At 39.8% G+C, this 20,847-nt stretch overlaps 1 protein-coding gene across 1 annotated transcript in view; it reads right to left on the bottom strand.

Moving 5' to 3' along the window:
• The window catches only part of SLC28A3 (solute carrier family 28 member 3), a 34,881-nt gene extending 32,095 nt beyond the window's left edge, over positions 1-2,786 (bottom strand). The window contains 2 exon segments of the mRNA XM_041733183.1: positions 2,051-2,149; positions 2,724-2,786. Coding sequence (XP_041589117.1) covers positions 2,051-2,149; positions 2,724-2,786 — 162 coding nt within the window.
• Between the last annotated feature and the right edge of the window lie 18,061 nt (positions 2,787-20,847).

The raw sequence follows: 20,847 nt of genomic DNA, 5'->3' as shown, positions 1-20,847 counted from the left end.
TTGCTGTGCAGAAGCTTTTTATCTTGATGAAGTCCCAATAGTTCATTTTTGTTTCATTTCCCTTGCCTTCATAGATGTGTCTAGCAAGAAGTTGCTGTGGCCAAGTTCAAAAAGGCTATTGCCTATGTTATCCTCCAGGATTTTGATGAATTCTTGTCTCACATTTAGATATTTTGATCATTTTGAGTTTATCTTTGTGCATGGTGTAAGAGATTGGTCCAGTTTCATTCTTCTACATATGGCTGTCCCCATCCCCATCTTTAAAGCAAACCAAAAATGACATTAGCCACAACAAAATCTTCATGACTCCAAAGTTATGGGCCATCTACTCTCTCTTTCCCTTCACAGCCAAACCACTTGAAATTATTACTTTACTTTAGTGACCATCACATCATATTCACTCAGCCCACTGTGGTCAGACTTCTACTGAGATGGCTGCCACCAAGGTCACCCAAAGACCATTGATGCCAAATCTGTTGGCTCCTCTTCACTCTTTATATTCTTGTTTATAATTGTAAAGTATCTTATTTTTTGTTTTTGATTATTTTGTGAAACAATTAAAAAAAAGACTTCATTTTTTAAAAGAGCAGTTTCAGGTTCCTAGCAAAATTGAGGGGAAAGTAGAAATTTCCCGTGTACCAGCTGCTCCCAAGCATCCATAGCTTCCCCCCATTATCACTGTCTCCTGCTAGAGTGGTACATTTGTTGTAATTGATGAACTTACAGTGCCCAAAGTCTATTGATACAGTAGGGTCCACTCTTAGTGTTGTACATTTTATGTATCTGGACAAATGCATAATGACATGTATCCACTATAATAGTATCATATAGAGTAGTTTCACTGCCCCAAATCCTCTGTGCTTTGCCCACATGTGCTTCCCTCTCAGTAACCACTGGTCTTTTTACTGTCTCCACCGTTTTGCCTTTTCCTTTGTCATATACTTGGAATCATACAGTATGTAACCATTTCAGACTGCTTCTTTAATTACTAATACATGTGCTCCCATGTCTATTCATGGTTCAAAGTTCATGTCTTTTTGGTGCGGAAGAATATTCCATTGTCTGAATGAGCCACAGTTCATTTCTCTATTCACCTGCTGAACAATGTTGTGGCTGCTTCCAAGTTTTGGCAGTTATGAACAAAGGTACTATAAACTTCTATGTGTGGGTGTTGTATGGACAGAAGTATTGTTTTCTTTTGTTGAATAATTAGTGAAAGGGATACTTTTTTTTTTTTTACAATATATTAAGTAAAATAGACAGTAATAATATGAGTAGCATAGTCCTAATATAGGTGACATGTACATGTATATTTACCTTGAAAGACCATATTTTAAGTTGCTAAGGCGTTGACTTTTTCCCCCTGGAATTATAAAGGTAATATTTTTTACCTTCCAAATTTTGCTACAATAATTTCCCACATTTTCTACTTCAAGCAAGTCATTTTTTTTTATCATGAGAATAACTCCCTCCAATAAATGGCTTGATAGTAGGTACCCAGAATTACCAAAAAAAGAAAGATGATCTACATGGATAATCGGCTTGATTTTTAGCAGCAGAAGCCTTTCTTCAAACGAAATACTACCCAGAATTCAACATATTAAAAAAAAAGGAGAGTGGCCTTGTGTAGAGTGCCTCAGTCTGCTGTAAACTGAGGTGTCCCTGGGGAACCCGAGGGCTTGATAGACAGTTTTGGAAACAGATCTTAGAACCTTCCTCATCTGCCTCACTTACTTTATTTAATATTGAGATGCCTTGGTTCAAAGCAGTGTTTTTTGCTTTAGAATGGGCTTGGAATCTGTACTAGCAAAGTGTTGGAGAAAGCCTCTGTACCCTCCACAGCAGAAAACTCTGAGGACAGGTTTATAAACACAACATCTCTTTCTTTGAGCATGTGTGGTTTCTTCATGACCCTGCCTTACACATTCTAATTACCATTTAATTCATTCCTCTGAGTGTCAGCTGAGCGCACGCTTTCTGTCGCCATAGCTCAGTCTCTTTTGCACAGCAGTTACGTGGTAATAGATTCACTCAACCATCACTGGAGTACCTGCCTGGCGTTTTCGTGTTCTCTGCTTTTTGAAACTCTACACCTTAGTGAATTGTTGTTTCCTGATGTGTTCTGGTTTTCATCAAAGTCTTCATCATTCTATGAAAAATGTACAGATTGCAAAAAATACAATCTTAGAGCAAAACCCCAAATGACCTGTCAATAAATATTACCTAGAAGACGTTTGAGGAATGGGGCGGCAAAGATAAGGTATTCAGATGGATCAGCTGAATAAAGACAGGTCAGTGAATCTTGGACTCGTAATGAAACATGATTTCTGTTTTGTTCTGTGCTGAGAGAAGGAATGGTGTGGTCTAACTTGAGAAAGAGAGAAAGGAGGACCAGGTGCCCCCAGCTAAGTCATGTGACTTTATAATAAGCATAGCTGAGACTAGGGTATATCATGTTAACACAGGCTTCCAATTTATAAATGAAGCATAATGTAGGCCAGAGAGTTTTCTTGTTAGATGTTTGATTTTTGAGATGCTAAAATGTGTTTTGTTTGGTTTAAAGCAAACTCTGGTAGTAATGAGAATAAGAAAAATGCCTTCTTTTGTCAGGCTGTCTTGATTTGACTTTAAGGACATGAGTAAGCTGTGTTCTTGGAGGAGTGTCCTCACCCCGGAGCAGTAATTTCGAGATGTGACAGACACCTGGCTCATTTCTCTTTTACCTTCTTGAGGCAGTCCAGTCTTTCTCCCATCTTATCCCAACTTTCCTTCCTCAGGTACTTCATTCTGAGTAAGGCAACAAGATAGAAAAACTGTGTTAGGTAAGTCCCTGTAACTTTCCAGGAAATGTCCTCTGTGAGGCCTGTTGGCTGTGACCTTGTCTTTGAAAGAAAAACAAGTCTATGGCTTTGATTTTAACTTTAGATCCCAGGCTGGCTCAAGGATCTATAAAAATAATACAGTTCCAACATGGGTTAATTCTCTATCTAGTTCACTTGGTTAAGCGTCTGCCTTCAGCTCAGGTCATGATCCGGGGTCCTGGGAGCCTGCTTCTCCCTCTGCCTCTGCTACTCCCCCTGCTTGTGCTCTCTCTTGCACACTCCCTCTCTCAAATAAGTAAATACTTTAAAAGAACCTCTAACTTCCAGCACACACATGATTTATGCATGAAAGCCTTGTTGCCATACTGCCCTTTTGGTTACAGCTGTGTATCTTACTTTTGCACAATTCCCCACACATAGCAGACACTAACAGTTATTTGTTGAATGAATGAACCACAGTGATTTTAATGTTGCATTAACTGGTATTGCAATGTAGTACATGCGAGTATTTGGTAAAAAATATAGTCGGGGGCACTGTATGTGGTATGGAAAGATGACAGAGTGTTGCTAATTGCAGAAGCCGGCTGGTAGGCACTTCGGGACTCATTTTATTATTCTCACTTACATGGATGCTGAAATTTCCTTAACCAAAAATTAAAAATAAAACTCAGCGTGAGGTGATGGAAATATAGGACACAGATGGGTGAAGGTGCTGGTCTTCGGGGTCCCCAATTTCATGTGTGATGCTGGGTAGGTCACATCTTCTCAGCCTCAGTCTAACAGTTTAGATTTGCTCATCTGATCCCTTCCAGAAACCTGACATTTTCTGGTTTCCAGAGAAGCCAGGGCAACCTCCTTGGTAATTCCTGCTAATTCTTGATTATTCCTGCCACCTGGTGGCAGAAGCTGGAAGTTGGGGAACACAAGGAAGGGGCTTGCGATTTTAAAGTCCATGAAAGAGAAGGTGTGTGTGTGTGTGTGTGTGTGTGTGTGTGTGTGTGTTTGGGGATGGGGTAGAGAAGGTGTAAGTGGCGACAGAGGCACCTCCGGATGGATTTTGTGACATGTGGTGAGATTGTTTTACCCCCAGTAGAGTGTTTGCCTTGGCTTTTTAACATTTTCAGAAAGGGGCACCTGGGTGGCTCAGTGGCTGAGCGTCTGCCTTTGGCTCAGTTTATGATCCTGGGGTCTTGGGATTGAGTCCCGCATCAGGGTCCCTGCGAGGAGCCTGCTTCTCCCTCTGCCTGTGTCTCTGCCTCTCTCTCTCTGTCTCTCATGAATAAATAAACAAAATTAAAGAAAAATTTTCAAGAAGAGCAATGTCACCCATTTGAGGATTTCCAACAGGAATAATGGGGCTGTTGTAATAAGGGTGTTGGTCGGTGCTAGAAAAATAACCCTTAAGACGTCTCTTGGCTTTGTTTTATCGCTTCTTTTCAAATTGGAGTCATAAGCCTGAATGGGTGTCCATAAGTACTTCTTAGCTCCTTGTTTCCTTACATATACTCAGCATTTCAGATTAAGTAGATCTGTTAGTACAGATTACTACATACCTTAGGGCACTGAACTACAACCAATATTGTGTTCTAAATGCAAGCTGGTCACTCCACTGAGTGGGTGGCCACGTTGTGGGGTTGTGTATGAGTAATTCTAGGCAGCTGACGGCACATCACTTAATTTCCATAGTTACTGTTATTTGCTGGGTGTACTCAGTCCTGGCTTGAGATTCTCAAGGGCAGATCCTTGAGCCTGGAGTCCCTTGTGCCTGGACTTTGATCCTGCACTTTACGTGCTATTTGAGCACCTGCAGATCCACAGTGGGTGTCGTGGGGAGTACAGTTGGACAGAACGTTTTTAAAAATGATTAATTTATTCCGTTCATTCAGTTTCTAAACTATACAACTTCTAAAACATTCTGCAGATCATCCCCTCAACGCTATTTGTGCCATTTCCCTTTAATAGAATTATAGCTGAACATGAAGCCACCCAGAAGAGAGGCTACATTTCCACTTATAACTAGATTCTGGCTAGTTGAAATATAAATACATGTGGTGCCCTGAGTGGGGCAGCTCAGAATGTTCCTTCAGAGATGACGGCAGATGCCCGTTGTCCTTTCCATTTTTCCCTACATCCTGCTACCTTGTGGTGGATGGTTCCAGTTGGGCCATGAACACAAGAGCCCCACCCTGAGGATGTCAGCGTGGTGAGTTGCGGGGTACTTGGGTCCTTGATAACCTTGAGTAGTGCTTCCACTCCAGTCCTGTACTACCTCCTTCCTGATTTTTAGCTGAAGGAAATAAGCTTCTCTCTTGCTACTTTTGGTTTGTGTTTTTATTTGCACCTGGATTGATATAATATGTAGTCGGCACAAGACACAGGGTTAATCTCTTTAAAGTCCTGTGATCTCCATTTTTATAGATGAAGAGACTGAGGCCAAGATAAGCCAATTATGTGACTCAGGTTATATAACCACAGTAGCCGAGATGGGATGTGAACTCAGACTGTCCAACCCAAACTGTATTGTGCCTATAGAGTTTGAACATTGGGCCAGGACACTTTGGCCTCAGGAGTGTCTAAAAGGTAGTGGTACACCTACAGATTAAATTCTGCTTCCATCAAGAATATCTGATTTGACCTCAGGATATTAAAAGACCAGTCAGAGTGGCTAGAATAAAAAAGACAAGGAATAACAAGTGTTGGCAAGGAAGTGGAGAAAAAGGAACCCTTATGCATTGTTGACGGTTATGTAAGTTGGTGTAGCCACTCTGGAAGACAGTATAGAAGTTCCTCAAAAAATTAAAAAGCAAACTACTACCATAAGATCCATTAATTTGACTGCTGGATATTTATCTGAAGAAAACAAAAACACTAACTCAAAAAGATATATGCACCCCTATGTTTATTGCAGCATTATGTATAATAGCTAGACATGGAAGCAGCCTAAGTGTTCATCGATAGATGGATAGATAAGGAAGATGGGGTCTATCTGTATAGCAAATGGAATATTACACAGCCATAAAAAGGATGAGATCGTGCCATTTCGAATGTGGATGGACCTAGAGGGTGTTATGTGGAATGAAATAAATCAGACAGAGAAAAACAAATACAGGATGATTTCACTTATATGTGGAATCAAAAAACCCCACAAATAAGTAAACAAATTAGAAGCAAATCAGACCCATAAATACAGCGAACAAACTGCCAGTTGCCAGAGGGGAGCAGGGTGGCGAGATGGGCAAAATGGGTGAAGAGGAGTGGGAGATACAGGCTCTAGTCATGGAGTGAAGAAGTCACAGGCATAAAAGATACAGCATAAGTCGATGGTATGATAATAGCATTTTATGGGGGCAGGTGGTAGCTACATCCGTGAGCATAGCACAATATAGAACCTTGCAGAATCAGTATATGTACACCAGAAACTACTGTATCATTGTGTATCACTGTGAAGGATTCTTGAAATTTCTTGTGGCCACTTTCTAACTATACCTAGGCTTTGGTGGTTTTTTCTCAAACAGAATAGTGGGCCTCCCCCTCACAGACTGGTTTTAAGTAGATGCTCTCTTTTATTTGCATAAGTGGGCACTCTTGTCTTTTCTGAACACGTCTTGTGTCCATGATTAGTCTGGCGCTTTCTCTTGCAACTGTGTCTGCTCCGCTTATTGGTCTCTCCCTCCCATGATGGCCCTGGAAGCACTGTGTGGCGTCCATTTCTCAGTTTTTGTGGTTGTGGTTTCTCTGCTGCAAGCTGAACATCATTGTGCCAGAGGAGACTTTCTTCGAGCTTCTTTATGGAAGCTGCTCTGGCCTGGTGTGCTCTGACTGCATAACTGACCTTGACAAGGAGGCATTGATGGGCGTGAGCCTGGAGCAAGAGCGGACACCTTCACCCCTGGAGAGACTTGCATCTTGGCCTTGATGGGACATAGATGATGTTGGTTAATGACAGATGGGAATGGCCTACCAGGCAAATATGATGTCACAAAGGACTCTGAGGAGCTGCTATGGAGATATTTACCTGATTCTAGAGCTTGACACTTCACAGCAAGTTTGTTTTAGTGTTTGCTAATATACCTTGGCTGGAAGGCTTTATAGCACCAGAAGAGATTTAGATTGGTGATCAGAGTTATTTATTGTATTATGTGTGTATGTGTGTCTGTCTGCCTATGTATGTATGTATGTATGTGTTTATCTATCCTTCTACCTACCTATCTCCACATTCTGAACATCTTTCAAGCAATCTACCTAGGGGTGCCTGGGTGGCTCAGTAGGTTAAGCATCTGCCTTTGGCTCAGGTTATGGTCTCAGGGTCTTGTGATAGAGGCCCGCATCATGCTCCCTGCTCCTTGGGGAGCCTACTTGCCTCTCCCCCTGCTCGTATGTGCGCTCTATCTCTAAAATAAATTAAAAATATTAAAAAAATAAAGCAATATTTCTAGAAGCAGTCAGTGAGGTACATTCTGAGGAGTGATGCCTTAAAAGTTGCTATGGATGCCCAAGTCTCAAGGCTTGTTGCAAAAATGGGAATATGATGTCACTTCAAAAACTTGGAACTGTGTAAATCTGTATAAATCTAGATTATACCCCTAGACTCTAAGCTGAGAAGCCAGATCTCTGTCCCCTCTTCTCTTCTGAATACCACATGCATAACACAATGGTAGGCACAGGAGTGCTTGGTAACTGTTTTGCAATGGAAGGATAGTCCAGGGGACAGTTAAGCTTATTATAGTGCAGCTGAAATAGTGTCTCTACCTCTGAGTAGAGACAGAATGGTACAGGACTGCTTTCTCTACTCCTCCAAGAAGATTACTATATTTTCCAATATTCTAAGCATTAGGTGCCTAAATGAAGATGTCAGAAATACACTTCTTTCTTTTTTAAGCTTCAAGTGATCCATTTAATATTTCTGTATCCATTTCCATGGACATGGATTGGGACTAGATTGGAGCAACTGCTTCAAACAGTGACTTAAAATTCCAAAATGCAACTTGAGTAGATAAAAGGAAGTGGCTCACTATAAATCTTAGGATGGCTGGTTTCAGGAATATTGACAAATGATCTATATTAATTGGTGCTGCATTATGATAAAAAGCTGTGTTCCATCATCATTTCTGAGTTCACATCGAGATTTAATTTCTTGAGGCTATATTTGCCACTATATAGAAACATAGCATTCATTACTTACCTAGTGCCACATATAGTAATTGAATTTTGTCATTTGACTTTTAGATTAATTTTATGGTTGAGTTTGCTACTTACTCACTTGCTTTTGGACATTTATAGTCACTTTGTACTCCATTGAAATTTGGCATGGAAAGGTCAATATCTGTTTGGTGAGTTTGCATTGTTTGGGAATGTAGCTCCCCCTTATTTATTTATTTCGTACATTTAAAAACTACAAATATCAAACATTTTAAGGCCATTTTCTCTATCACATATCCTCTCATTTGTACGGGTTTTGCCTTAGAAGGATTGTGTTTTCAAAGGCGGTATCCCAGAAGCTGTTGCTCTTTGCATATTGCACGTGGCTTTCTCCCTCAGGTCTCAGGTTTAGGGAATCCTTAATGCAGTTTGTGGACACTAGCTGGACTGTTCCACCCTGAGCGGTTCCTGTTTTTGTTGCTGGCCTGTGTGGGGTAATGGATTGAATGAAGGAGCAGCAGTAGGGTGAAAGGAAACCACCTGGTCAGCCTGTGGTTCATGGTCCCACTTCTCTGGCACAATTCTTTGTCACCTCTGAATGCTCTGAAGGCAGTTTTGAGTTGGGTGCAAGGAGGCAGGACCACAAAACACTGATAACATTCTCCCTTTGTGACATTTTGAGCCAGGGGCAAATGGAACCCCCAAGTATAGGAGTGTAAGGAAAGGCAGGGTTTTATGCCCAATGAGAAAAATTAGAGGAAGGGGAGTATGCCAACTTTATCTTTAGATTTCTAGAAGCTGAATGAGATTATAAACTGCAGTGTTTAAGATAGAAAGGTAAATGCTAAAATATATATTCAGCTAAGATCAAGTGGTGGAAGAGGAGGAATGAAAATAATAGTAGTTACAAAATATGTTATTTTTGTGATGTCTTATAATCTTAAGCTTGTAAAAGGAATCACTAAAACAAAATAGATGCCTTCAGAAGAAACCAAACAAAAATAAAATATATGCAAAACATACAGTGAAAAGATATTTAGAAAGCAGGATATAAAATATGGGTGGAGCTCAGAACAAATAAACCCATCTGGCAGATCAATGGATTTGACTGAGGTGGATAGAATAACAAACACAACCATACACTCATATTCCTTCATGTCTTTCATTTTATGATTTTGTGAAAGTCATATGCATTTAGTTACAAACTGTGTTTTGATCTTTGAGTTTTGTCCTCTTGGACAAAATACATAAAATTAAATACATAATACTAAAAGGGAACTAGTTATATTGAAATTTTGTTATTAAAATATTAAAATTAATTTGTGATAGTGCATATGCATCTTTATTAACACTCTAAAGAACAAGAAAAAAACCCCAACAAAGTCCAGTGTCAAGTTCTATTAACTATCTTAATTTCAGTGCCATATATGTAAATTTTATTTAGAGGTATTTGCAACAGATACCAAGTGTTTTCTCTACTTGTATATATTAACTTAGTGTAGGGAGGGTTATTTTGCATCTTTCACCTCCATTTCAAACAAGCAGTTCTACTTCCTCTTCCTCTGTGGGATGGGACTTTCTCTCTCCCTCTCAGGTCCACCTGGTGGATCTCATAGTTAGGAGTGACCATCATACATCTGGGAGATTTATATACCTTTCCTTCTTATTTGCACTTGGATATTTGGGTTTTACTTCCGGGTCTGTCCATCTTATCATCCAGCAAGTCTACTAGTGGAGGATAACAAATAATGCCCAGGAATAAAGGCTTTGGTATCGTGTTCATAGAGATTCTTGAAAGAAGCATTTAATGAGTGAAGCTTAAGCTTCTTGCTTAATCGAGGTGGGTGTCACATGATTTTCTAAAACTGGTCATTTTTTGCATCAGAATTCATTAGAATCTTGGCTTATGTTTAGAAGACGAAATGCAGATTAGCCTCCAATGTTATTGTGGGACCAGACCAAACATGCTCAATACAGGCCAGACACTAATGGTTGCTGCTTGAAATGTCCACTTGGTGGCGCCAGTCCACTAACACTAAATACAGGTGCCTTGAAGGCCAAGATATGGTTCACTTCTGATTCTGGCTGTGGTTAAAAGCATTAATATGGGGCAGCCTGGGTGGCTCCCTGGTTTAGCGCCGCCTTCAGCCCAGGGCCTGATCCCGGAGACCTGGAATTGAGTCCCACGTCAAGCTCCCTCCATGGAGCCTGCTTGTGTCTCTGCCTCTCTTTCTCTCTGTGTCTCTCATGAATAAATAAAAATAAATAAAATCTTAAAAAAAAAAAAAGGATCAATTTGCTAAAACACGGCCTCAATTTTATATACCATAAATGTCTATTTCATATATTGTTTAGGATAGTTGCATCTAATAAGTAAATTCAGTCCTTGTCAAAAAGCATTCTGAGATCACTGGCCAAGTTTGGGACAAGTTGAGCACTAAAAAGCCAAAAGCATGAATAATGCCTGCAACTTATTTGTATCAAACAATGAGCCGGACTGATGGGTGTGTAGAGGGGAGTGTAGATGAACAAATATGTGAGAAACTTGAGTATGGTAAAACATTAATTATGAAGCACAGATGGTGGATATAGGGATGTTTGCTATGCAAGTCTTTCAATTTCCCTTCATGTTTAAAAATCCTCATCATAAAATGTTGCAAGAAATAAAAAAATGTTGGGAATTGATTATAAAATATGTAATAAAAGAAAGAGAATATTAGTCCAGAGAGAGAAAGATGATCAAAAAGGTAAGTGTATTCTTAAAAAAAAAATGGTAGGTGTATTCTTTTCAGAAGAATGTCAGGGTAGGAACAATGAAGCAATGAAAACCCTCATTTTGCATCTCCCTAGGTAATAACTGATTCAAGGAAGGGAAGCTAACACCATTGGGTGAAATGTGTTGGGCAACTGGATATTCACATAGCCTTGAATATCACCTCTACAGATAGCTTACTAATTACAAACAGGGAAACATGCCTTGGTAGTGGTGGGGTGTTCTCCATCCTAACCAAGTCATCACCAGAAGAGTGGAGTTAAATGTCTGCAAATGCACTTATGCATATTTTAATTTTTTTTTCACGTCCAGAGTTTCCTGAGCCTAGAGCTAACTAAAAGTCACATAAATGTAGAATTGTGCACTCCAAGGTATCACTGACCTTCTCCTGCTGGTTTGCCTTTCACTCTTATTTTTAGCTTTTGATATTTATATTGATGATTTGTATTTGATAATGTCTGATTTCAGCTGGACAAGCTGCTATCCTTAGAGCAATAATATGACAATACCTGGACTCCTTACTTCCTGGGCCAGACACAGGACTCTGCACTTCCTTCTCCCCACAACCATACTCAATACTTCCTTCCTTTGCTTCTCTGATATTTGCATCTTTATCATTTTTTTACCATGAAACCAAGCATTAATGGATAAGCATCATTTTTCCTCCTGTTAAAAATCAGTCTTCTGTCTGAACTCATGGGTTGCTATGGTCAATGTATGTGTACCCCTATAATTCATCATCTTGAAATTCTAACCCCCAAAGACGATGGTATTAGGAGATGGGGCCTTCGGGAGGTGCTTAAGTCATGAGGGTGGAGCCATTGATGATGTCCTTCCATCCAGTTTTCATCTTACACAATGGGCCACTTCACCCTTAAAACAACTCTTGTCCCTGGCTTCTATGATATCACATGTTGCTAATTTCCTCCTACCACCCAGACTTTCCAGTTCCATATCAGCCTTTCTTCTCAACCGTTAATGTGACATACAGTTTCTTGGGTCTTAGGCATTCTCATTCAGTCCTCTAACAAATATTTTTTGGTCAAGCTACTATGGGCTAGGTAATGCTGGTCGCTTTAACTGCATATATTATCCCTGTTCTCAGGGAGTTTAGAAGAGAACCTGTCAACCGTAAGTTACAGAATTAATTATTTTACTATAGTCATGATAAAGACTTAAAAAGTTCAACTCTTACACTTTGTAATGCTTTTACAGATTAACTAGAATTAACTTAGCCATGTCTGAAATTCCAAAGATGCAATCCCTTTAGTCATGGGGGAAACAGAAATATACTTAAAAAATATCTTATTTAAGTTCAATTTGCCAACATGTAGTATGACACCCGGTGCTCATCCCATCAAGTGCCCTCTTTAGTGCCCATCGCCCAGTTACCCCATCGCCCACCCCTCCTCCCCTTCTGCAATGCTTTGCTTGTTTCCCAGAGTTAGGAATCTCTCATGGTTTGTCTCCCTCTCTAATTTTTCCCACTTAGTTTCCCTTCATTCTGTTATGGTCCCTTTCACTATTTCTTATTTTCCACATATGAGTGAAACTGTATGATAATTGTTTCTCCAATTGATTTATTTCACTCAGCATAGTACCCTCCAGTTCCTCTCACGTCTATGTAAATGGTAGGTATTCATCCTTTCTGATGGCTGAGGAATATTCCATTGTATATATAAACCACATCTTCTTTATCCATTCATCTGTCAAAGGATATTGTGGCTCCTTCCACAGTTTGGCTATTGTGGATATTGCTGCTATGAACATTGAGGTGCAGGTATCCTGGCATTTCACTACATCTGTATCTTTGGGGTAAATGCCCAATAGTGCAATTCCTGGGTCGTAGGGTAGCTCTATTTTTTAACTTCTTGAGGAACCTCCACACTGTTTTCCAGAGTGGCTGTATCAGTTTGCATTCCCACCAATAGTGCAAGAGAGTTCCCCCTTCTGCACATCCTTTCCAACAGTTGTTGTTTCCTCTCTTGTTAATTTTTGCCATTCTCATTGGTAAGAGGTTGTATCTCACTGTGGTTTTGATTTGTATTTCCCGATGGCAAGTGATGTGGAGCATTTTCTCATGTGCTTGTTGGCCATGTGTAGGTCTTCTTTGGGGAAGTGTCTGTTCATGTCTTCTGCGCATTTCATGACTGAAATTTTTGTTTCTTGGGTGTTGAATTTGATAAGTCCTTTATAGATTTTGGATACTAGCCTTTTATATGATATGTCACTTGCAAATATCCTCTCCCATTCTTTACCTCTTTGGTTGTGTTTATTCCTAGGTATCTTTTAGTTTTGGATGCAATTATAAATGGGATTGATTCCTTAGTTTCTCTTTCTTAAGTCTCATTGTTAGTGTACAGAAATACAACTGATTTCTGTGTATTGATTTTGTATCCTACCACGTTGCTGACTTGCTGTATGAGTTCTAGCAATCTTGGGGTAGAGTCTTTGGGTTTTCTATATGCAGTATCATGTCATCTGAAGAGGGAGAGTTTGACTTCTTTGCCGATGTGAATGCCTTTTATTTCTTTTTGTTGTCTGATTGCTGAGACTAGGACTTCTAGTACTATGTTGAATAGCAGTGGTGAGAGAGGACATCCTTGTCGTGTTCCTGATCTTAGGGGAAAGGGTCTCATTTTTCCCCATTGATAATGATGTTCACTATGGACTTTTTAAAATGCACTTATGATATTGAAGAATGTTTCCTTTATCCCTATACTTCGAAGAGTTTTAATCAGGAATGGATGCTGTATTTTGTCAAATGATTTCTCTGCATCTATTGAGAGGATCATATGGTTTTTGTCTTTTCTTTTATTGATGTGATGTAAAAGATTGATTGTTTTACAAATGTTGAATCAGCCTTGCATCCCAGGGATGAATCCCACTTGGCATGGTGAATAATCCTCTTAATGTACTGTTGGTTCCTATTGGCTAGTATCTTGGTGAGAATTTTTGCATCCATGTTCATCAGGGATATTGGTCTGTAATTCTCATTTTTGGTGGGATCTTTGTCTTGTTTTGGGATCAAGGTATTTCTGGCCTCATAAAACGAGTTTGGAAGTATTCCCTCCCTTTCTATCCTTTGAAACAGCTTTAGTAGAATAGGTATGGTTTCTTCTATAAACGTTCAATAGAATTCCCCTGGGAAGCCATCTGGCCCTGGACCTTTGTGTCTTGGGAGGTTTGTGATGACTGCTTCAATTTCCTCCATGATTATTGGCCTGAACAGGTTTTCTATTTCTTCCTGTTTCAGTTTTGGTAATTTGTAGGTTTCCAAGAATGTATCCATTTCTTCCAGATTGTCTCATTTGTTGGCATATAGTTGTTCATAATACATTTTTAAGATCGAAACAGAAATCTTCTTAATAGCAACATCTTCCCACAGTTGAGGAAAAAGTAAACAAGGATATAATCACTTTGAATCTATTAATTAAAACTAAAATTCTTCTTATTCTCATTTCCTTCTCTGATTTGTTTTTAGTAGGCAAATCTCCAGTCTGTCTAAAGGGATCAAATTGATAATAGATCTCTTTTTTTATGAAAATGCATTTGATGCCGAAGTCTGAATTACCTCCAGGATGAAGTCTTGGTTTCTTGGACCTGCCTTACTCTCATGCTATTTTGGGAAATCATGGTCACTTCCTAAGTATTAGTCTTACCTTGAATCAGACTATCTCATGCCAGAACAATAGAGTGAGGCATTAAAGAAAATACAGCAGCGTGCCGTAGGCATTTGAAAATTTTTTTAGAAAATATTTTATTCATTTATTCATGAGAGACACAGAGACAGAGACAGAGAGAGAGGCAGAGACACAGGCAGAGGGAGAAGCAGGTTCCATGCAAGGAGCCCGACATGGGACTCGATCCTGGGACTCCAGGATCACGCCCTGGGCTGAAGGCAGGTGCCAAACCACTGAGACACCCAGGGATCCCTGGCATTTGAATTTATGTACATTTGGAAAAATGTTGCTTTTTGGCGATTCCTAAAATCACTTTGGTTATCAAGCACATCTTTCCAAAGAGCACTGACTGAATGTAAATTAATTAGAAACACATGGAATGAACTTAGAGTCTAGAAAAAAATTTTAAGAGATGCATTTGACTAAATAAGAAATCAATCAGGATAAACCAAAGAACTTTATAAAGTCCTTTTGAAGAGACACAGATGCTGGGAGCCAAGGTCTCTAGGTCTGGTAGGGACCCAAGGGACTTGAGGTTTACTTTTGGCTGACATTAAAACAATTCCAAGTTGCCTCTTGGCATCTTTAATAGTTTCCTATCAGTAGATTTAATAGTTTCCTATCAGTAGATTCACAGACTTCACACTTGGATTTCAAAGAGTAGTTTGGCCTCTGCACCAAAATAGCATCCCCAACTAAATGGTTTGATTGATAGTTGCTGATACTTGATCATTGGCTAGGTGCTAGAGTTTTCCACTAATCTCCCCACAGTCCTACGAAGTAGGGTATTAGGACATATTTTTTTGGATAAGGAAATAGATATGGGAGTTAGGTAACTTGCCTTAATGGTAGGCCTGGCAGTCTGGCTCTGAAGCCTCAACTCTTCACCCTATGAGGAACCTATGTTTTGTCCTCCTTATTGTGATTCAGTATGTCACTTTTAACCTTAGCATCTGTGGTTATCCCCCCCACCCCACTCCAGTGTGGCTTTTCTCAAAAGCTCATCCCTTTCTCCCCTCTCCAATTTCCCCATAAGAAGGGGCTCCTTGTTGTCTCTAGCCAAAGTCAAAGTCACATACCGTACAGTCAGTTCTTGGACCATTACAGACCACCTCTTTTTCCAGCTGTGCTTTTTAAATTCTTCCCTGCCTACTTCTTTCTTCCCACTTCTCTAACCTCAAGACCTCATGCTTTGCAGGAGAATGAAGAAGTAGCCATGTGGATCAACGGGAAGCCTAATTTTGCTGGCTCCTGGAAATGTCACTTGTTGGTTTTGTGTGTGTCTTTGTCTCTCTTTCCCTTCCTTGCTGGATCCAATAGACCATGTACCAATACCTTTGCTCTCATCTTCTATCTGTATGGCTCTGGCCTTCAGTTAAGTAATTTCTGTTTCAAACCTTCCTGACTGCCCAAATTTGACCTCTTTAACCCACTTCCTCCTTGCAAATATTTCTAAACCAATGGTCTCATGTGGAGAAGAAACTCGGATACAGTAATTTGAATTAGAAAAATAAGAATTCTTTAAAAACTAGAAAAATTGTAAGAAGTAATATAATTCAAAGGGAGGGACAGTGACAGGGAAGTAGGACCCATTGGGGAACAGCTGCACTCCCAAAGTTGAGCAGGTGGAGGGAATAAGGCAACTAGATAGTCCAGAGGGGAGCAGACATGCCTGTCATGGATGCTTTTTAACTATGACATGTTTTCGTGGTGCAAAAAGCCTTGCCTCACATTAAGGAGTTGTTTTCTGACCATGTTTCATGGAGGAGTTTATACCATTACTTTGTTTACAACTTCTTGGAATATGGCCAGATAGTTTATTCTAGAATGTTCCTCAGTCTTCAGAGTATAGAAACAGTTTTAAACCTAAACTTATAATTGATCTTAGATTTTTGGGATCAAAGTTTTGAAACCAGCGAAGACCCCTGAGTTGAATCAGAACTGGCCTCTATTCCTGTCTGGCTTTCTACCACTTTTTCTGTCTCCCTGCACATGCATCTCATACCTTCCCAATCAGGGCCTTGACTTTTTGGCAAAGAGTAACATGGAAAAAAAATGTTTTTTTGACATATAGCTTAGGCAATTATTTGTGTCCTACTGGGTATTTCCTTCTTCCTAGCATCCACTGAGTAGGTGCTCAATATATATTTGTTGAGGGGCTCCTGGATGGCTCAGTCAGTTAGGTGTCTGACTCTTGATTTTGGCTCAGGTCATGATTTCAGGGTTGTGAGATTGAGCCGGGCTCCATACTCAGCAGAGAGTCTGTTTGAGTTTCTCTCTCCCCCTCCCCTACCTCTCCCTCCCTGCACATGTGCCCTCTCACAGATAAATCAATAAATATTTATATATATATGTATAATGTTGAATGAATGAATGAAAGAAATTCTGTAAGTGTTCTTTGGGAACATTTGGGAAATATTCCCCATCTCTCCCAATCTAGTGAGACCACTTTCTCATGTCATGAATAGCGCTTTTTACAAACTATGTTGTGCTGATTTGCCATTGTTAACTAATTTTAACCAAATGGTAGCTGTTTATGGCTTTTTGCATAATGCCTGGCACTGCCAATAAATTTTTGTTGAATCAATAAATGTCATGCTTTATGTCAAAGAGTTTTTGGTTCTTGGAGGATAAAGCAAACACAGCTTTGAATTTACAGAACAAGGAGATTGAAAGGAACATTGAGAAGTCTTCAGGTACATTTCCCTGATTCCCAGTGGTCATCATCTACTTTGCTCCTAAATACCCACAGGAGGCTCTTTAATTGTGTGACGCATAGCTTTTTCTTAAGAAACCTTCATCTTTATTTACTTCAAGAAGACACAACTCATGCATACCATCTTTTAAATTTTCTTTTTGAACTCTTTTTATCCTTTCCAGGAAAAAGAAAGAACAATGAGGCATGCCAAAGCTATGAGCAGCTTCTGGGTCAAATACTTTTAGCCCACATGTGGAGTAGAATTAGATGCCTCCAAATCCACATCCTGGCTGTGAGCAAAAATCATCCTGTACTCTGTCTAAACCTGCCATGTGAAGACAAAATTCCAAACTTCTGTAGCATGATAGAGACTCGGGGCTCCTACTCACAATAATCTGTTCTATGTAAAATTCCAAATACTCCCACTTCTGATTTTTTCCAGTTTGACAAATGACAGTTCAGCTAGCATCCAGGGCCGGCTTCTCATCAATATCAAAAATGTCTGGATGAAATGAGTCAGTAGGTGCCACCAACTTCATTTAAAATTAAGAGACTGTAAAAAAAAAGATAAGGAAAGTAAGGGACTGTGGAATAAAGGACAAAACTAGATCCCTAAATCCTTCCCCACTGAGGCATCATGGAAGTGCCTTGGGTTCTAGCCATCTAGGTTGTTAGAAACAAGTCAGATATCATCTGATTTGAGGAAGGGAGAGAGAGGTTTTTTAAACTTCCTTCACAAAGGCAACTATTGTCATGTGTTTTCTGTGTTTTAATTCACTTGCAGGGGAAAAAAGCCCCTCAATAGTTCTGGCCAAGCTTGTCCTGAGTTAGTGGAAACCTACTTAACCACCTGGTGTGATTCATGTGGACCTCCCTCAGAGGTTTAGAGAGAAACAGTGCTCTTCCTCTTTACTTTGCTAATTACTTCCAACCTCAGAACTTCTCTATTCAAATTATCTGTGTCAAACATTCTTCCACTTAGATGACCTCCCAAATTTTCCCCTCCATTTAACAAATTCTTCAAACTGGACCGGCTCACCAGGCTATTCAAGGAGTAGGTCAATTTGTGTGTGTGTGTGTGTGTGTGTGTGTGTGTGTGTGTGTGTGCAGAGTAGAGGCACATTTCCCATCCAATTCTGTGTTGAGACTCTTGTAAGTGGGTACTACCCAGCTAACTTCAGAGTGAACATGGGCTCTGTGGCTCTGAAGGCCACAGGTCCTAAAATCATGCTGACTCATAGGCAGGACGAAACCTCAGCAATGTATCTAAAGAACACCCTTTAGTAAGAGTATTCTTTAAAAATTGCCTCAATTTTCACCGTCAGAAAGTCTGAGCTTTATCTAATCTCTCTTGCTGTCAATTTTCCACTCTCTCTCTCCTCTGGATCCTTTGCCCATCTTGAGTTTGGAAAAATCTTTTAGTTGCCCTATTCTAAAAAGACATAGTGTAAATATGGATGCTTGATAAATGTGGTATTTGTCATGTGGGGAAAAGATTGTTTTTAAGTGATGCTGAAATAATTGGATGCCTGTGTAGAAAAACGAAAACTTGATTCCTACCTTATGTTATACATAAGATCTTTTTTTTTTTTTTAATTAACTTTTATTGGTGTTTAATTTACCAACATACAGAAAAACACCCAGTGCTCATCCCGTCAAGTGTCCACCTCAGTGCCCGTCACCCATTCCCCTCCAACACCCGCCCTCCTCCCCTTCCACCACCCCTAGTTCGTTTCCCAGAGTTAGGAGTCTTTATGTTCTGTCTCCCTTCCTGATATTTCCCAACATTTCTTTTCCCTTCCTTTATATTCCCTTTCACTATTATTCATATTCCCCAAATGAATGAGAACATACACTGTTTGTCCTTCTCCGATTGACTTATTTCACTCAGCATAATACCCTCAAGTTCCATCCACGTTGAAGCAAATGGTGGGTATTTGTCGTTTCTAATTGCTGAGTAATATTCCATTGTATACATAAACCACATCTTCTTTATCCATTCATCTTTCGATGGACACCGAGGCTCCTTCCACAGTTTGGCTATTGTGGCCATTGCTGATAGAAACATCGGGGTGCAGGTGTCCCGACGTTTCATTGCATCTGAATCTTTGGGGTAAATCCCCAACAGTGCAATTGCTGGGTCGTAGGGCAGGTCTATTTTTAACTCTTTGAGGAACCTCCACCCAGTTTTCCAGAGTGGCTGCACCAGTTCACATTCCCACCAACAGTGTAAGAGGGTTCCCTTTTCTCCGCATCCTCTCCAACATTTGTTGTTTCCTGCCTTGTTAATTTTCCCCATTCTCACTGGTGTGAGGTGGTATCTCATTGTGGTTTTGATTTGTATTTCCCTGATGGCAAGTGATGCAGAGCATTTTCTCATGTGCATGTTGGCCATGTCCATGTCTTCCTCTGTGAGATTTCTCTTCATATACATAAGATCTAATTTCAGGACAACCAGAGTCCTCAATGTGGAAGTCAACAACAAGTTTTTGGAAAAATATGGAAGGGCATCTTTATGATCTTGCAAGACAGAAAAAGATGTCTTAAACAGGATATATAAAACAGAAATACTTCATAAATAATTGGGACCACAATGTAATTAACTTTTGTGCATCCAAATATTAAAGGGTGAAAGACAACTTAAGAAGTATAGAAGTCATTTGGAAACCATATAACTGAAAAAGGGCTTGTCTTTGGAACATAAAAAGAACTCCTTCACATCAGTAGGAAAAGAGACAAAATTCAGTAGAGAAAACAGGTGAGAGACTTGAGCAAGCATTCCATAAAGTTGGTATCTAGTGGCCAATAACAAAGGAAAAGTAAAATGAAACCTCAGTGTTACACTACTTAGTATACATCTACCAGAATCATTGGAATTAAAAAGCCAGATAAATAGATAAATTAGTGAGGCTCTGGAGTAAAAAGAACTCACACTCTGTGGATGGAAGTGTAAATTGGTAAAAACTACTTAGGAAACCAGGTTGATTAACACTAACGTTGAAAATGTATACTCATTCCCAATGACCTAGAAATTCTACTCCTAAATATAATGCCAAACAAGTCTGTTACATACACATCAGGGGACATGTCTGAGAGTGTTTAGAGCTGCGTTTGCTTGTAGAAGCTCCTAAAAGCTCCAAGCTTAATGACATAAATGTCCACCAACAGTAAAAGAGATAAATTGTGTAATTTTTATGGAGAATACTGTATATCAATGAAATGGGATGAACTCTAGTTACACACAACACCATGGCTGAGTCTCAGAAATACTAAAATGAGCAAAAGAAGTCAGACACAAAATGATTCATCTTGCCCAATTCCATATAAATGTTTTAAAATAAGCAAAATTTTCTTGTAATTTTGTTTACATAAAGTTTAAAAACAGGCAAAAGCAGTGCTTGTGGATTCATAATTATGAGTTTAGACATAAAGCAAAGCAGGGGAGTAATTCCTATAAAGTTAGAATCATCGTCACCCCAAGGGAGAGGGGCAGTTGTGACAGATGTGTGGGATTGGGGCATTTGAGCTGAGGGATGGCAATGTCCTGTTTCTTGATGTGCATGGCACTTTATAATACGTTGTCTATCTGATTTTGTGTGTTTTTCCACATGTTATATTTTACAATGAAATCTTTTGGGGAGGATGCCTGGGGGGCTCAGTGGTTGAGCAGCTGCCTTTGGCTCACCAGCATGATCCCGGGGTCCTGGGATTGAGTCCTGGATCGGACTCCCC

The sequence above is a fragment of the Vulpes lagopus genome, chromosome 2, assembly GCF_018345385.1.
Source record: "Vulpes lagopus strain Blue_001 chromosome 2, ASM1834538v1, whole genome shotgun sequence".
NCBI classification, from domain to species: Eukaryota; Metazoa; Chordata; class Mammalia; order Carnivora; family Canidae; genus Vulpes; species Vulpes lagopus.
This window is presented reverse-complemented; position numbering and strand designations above follow the sequence as displayed.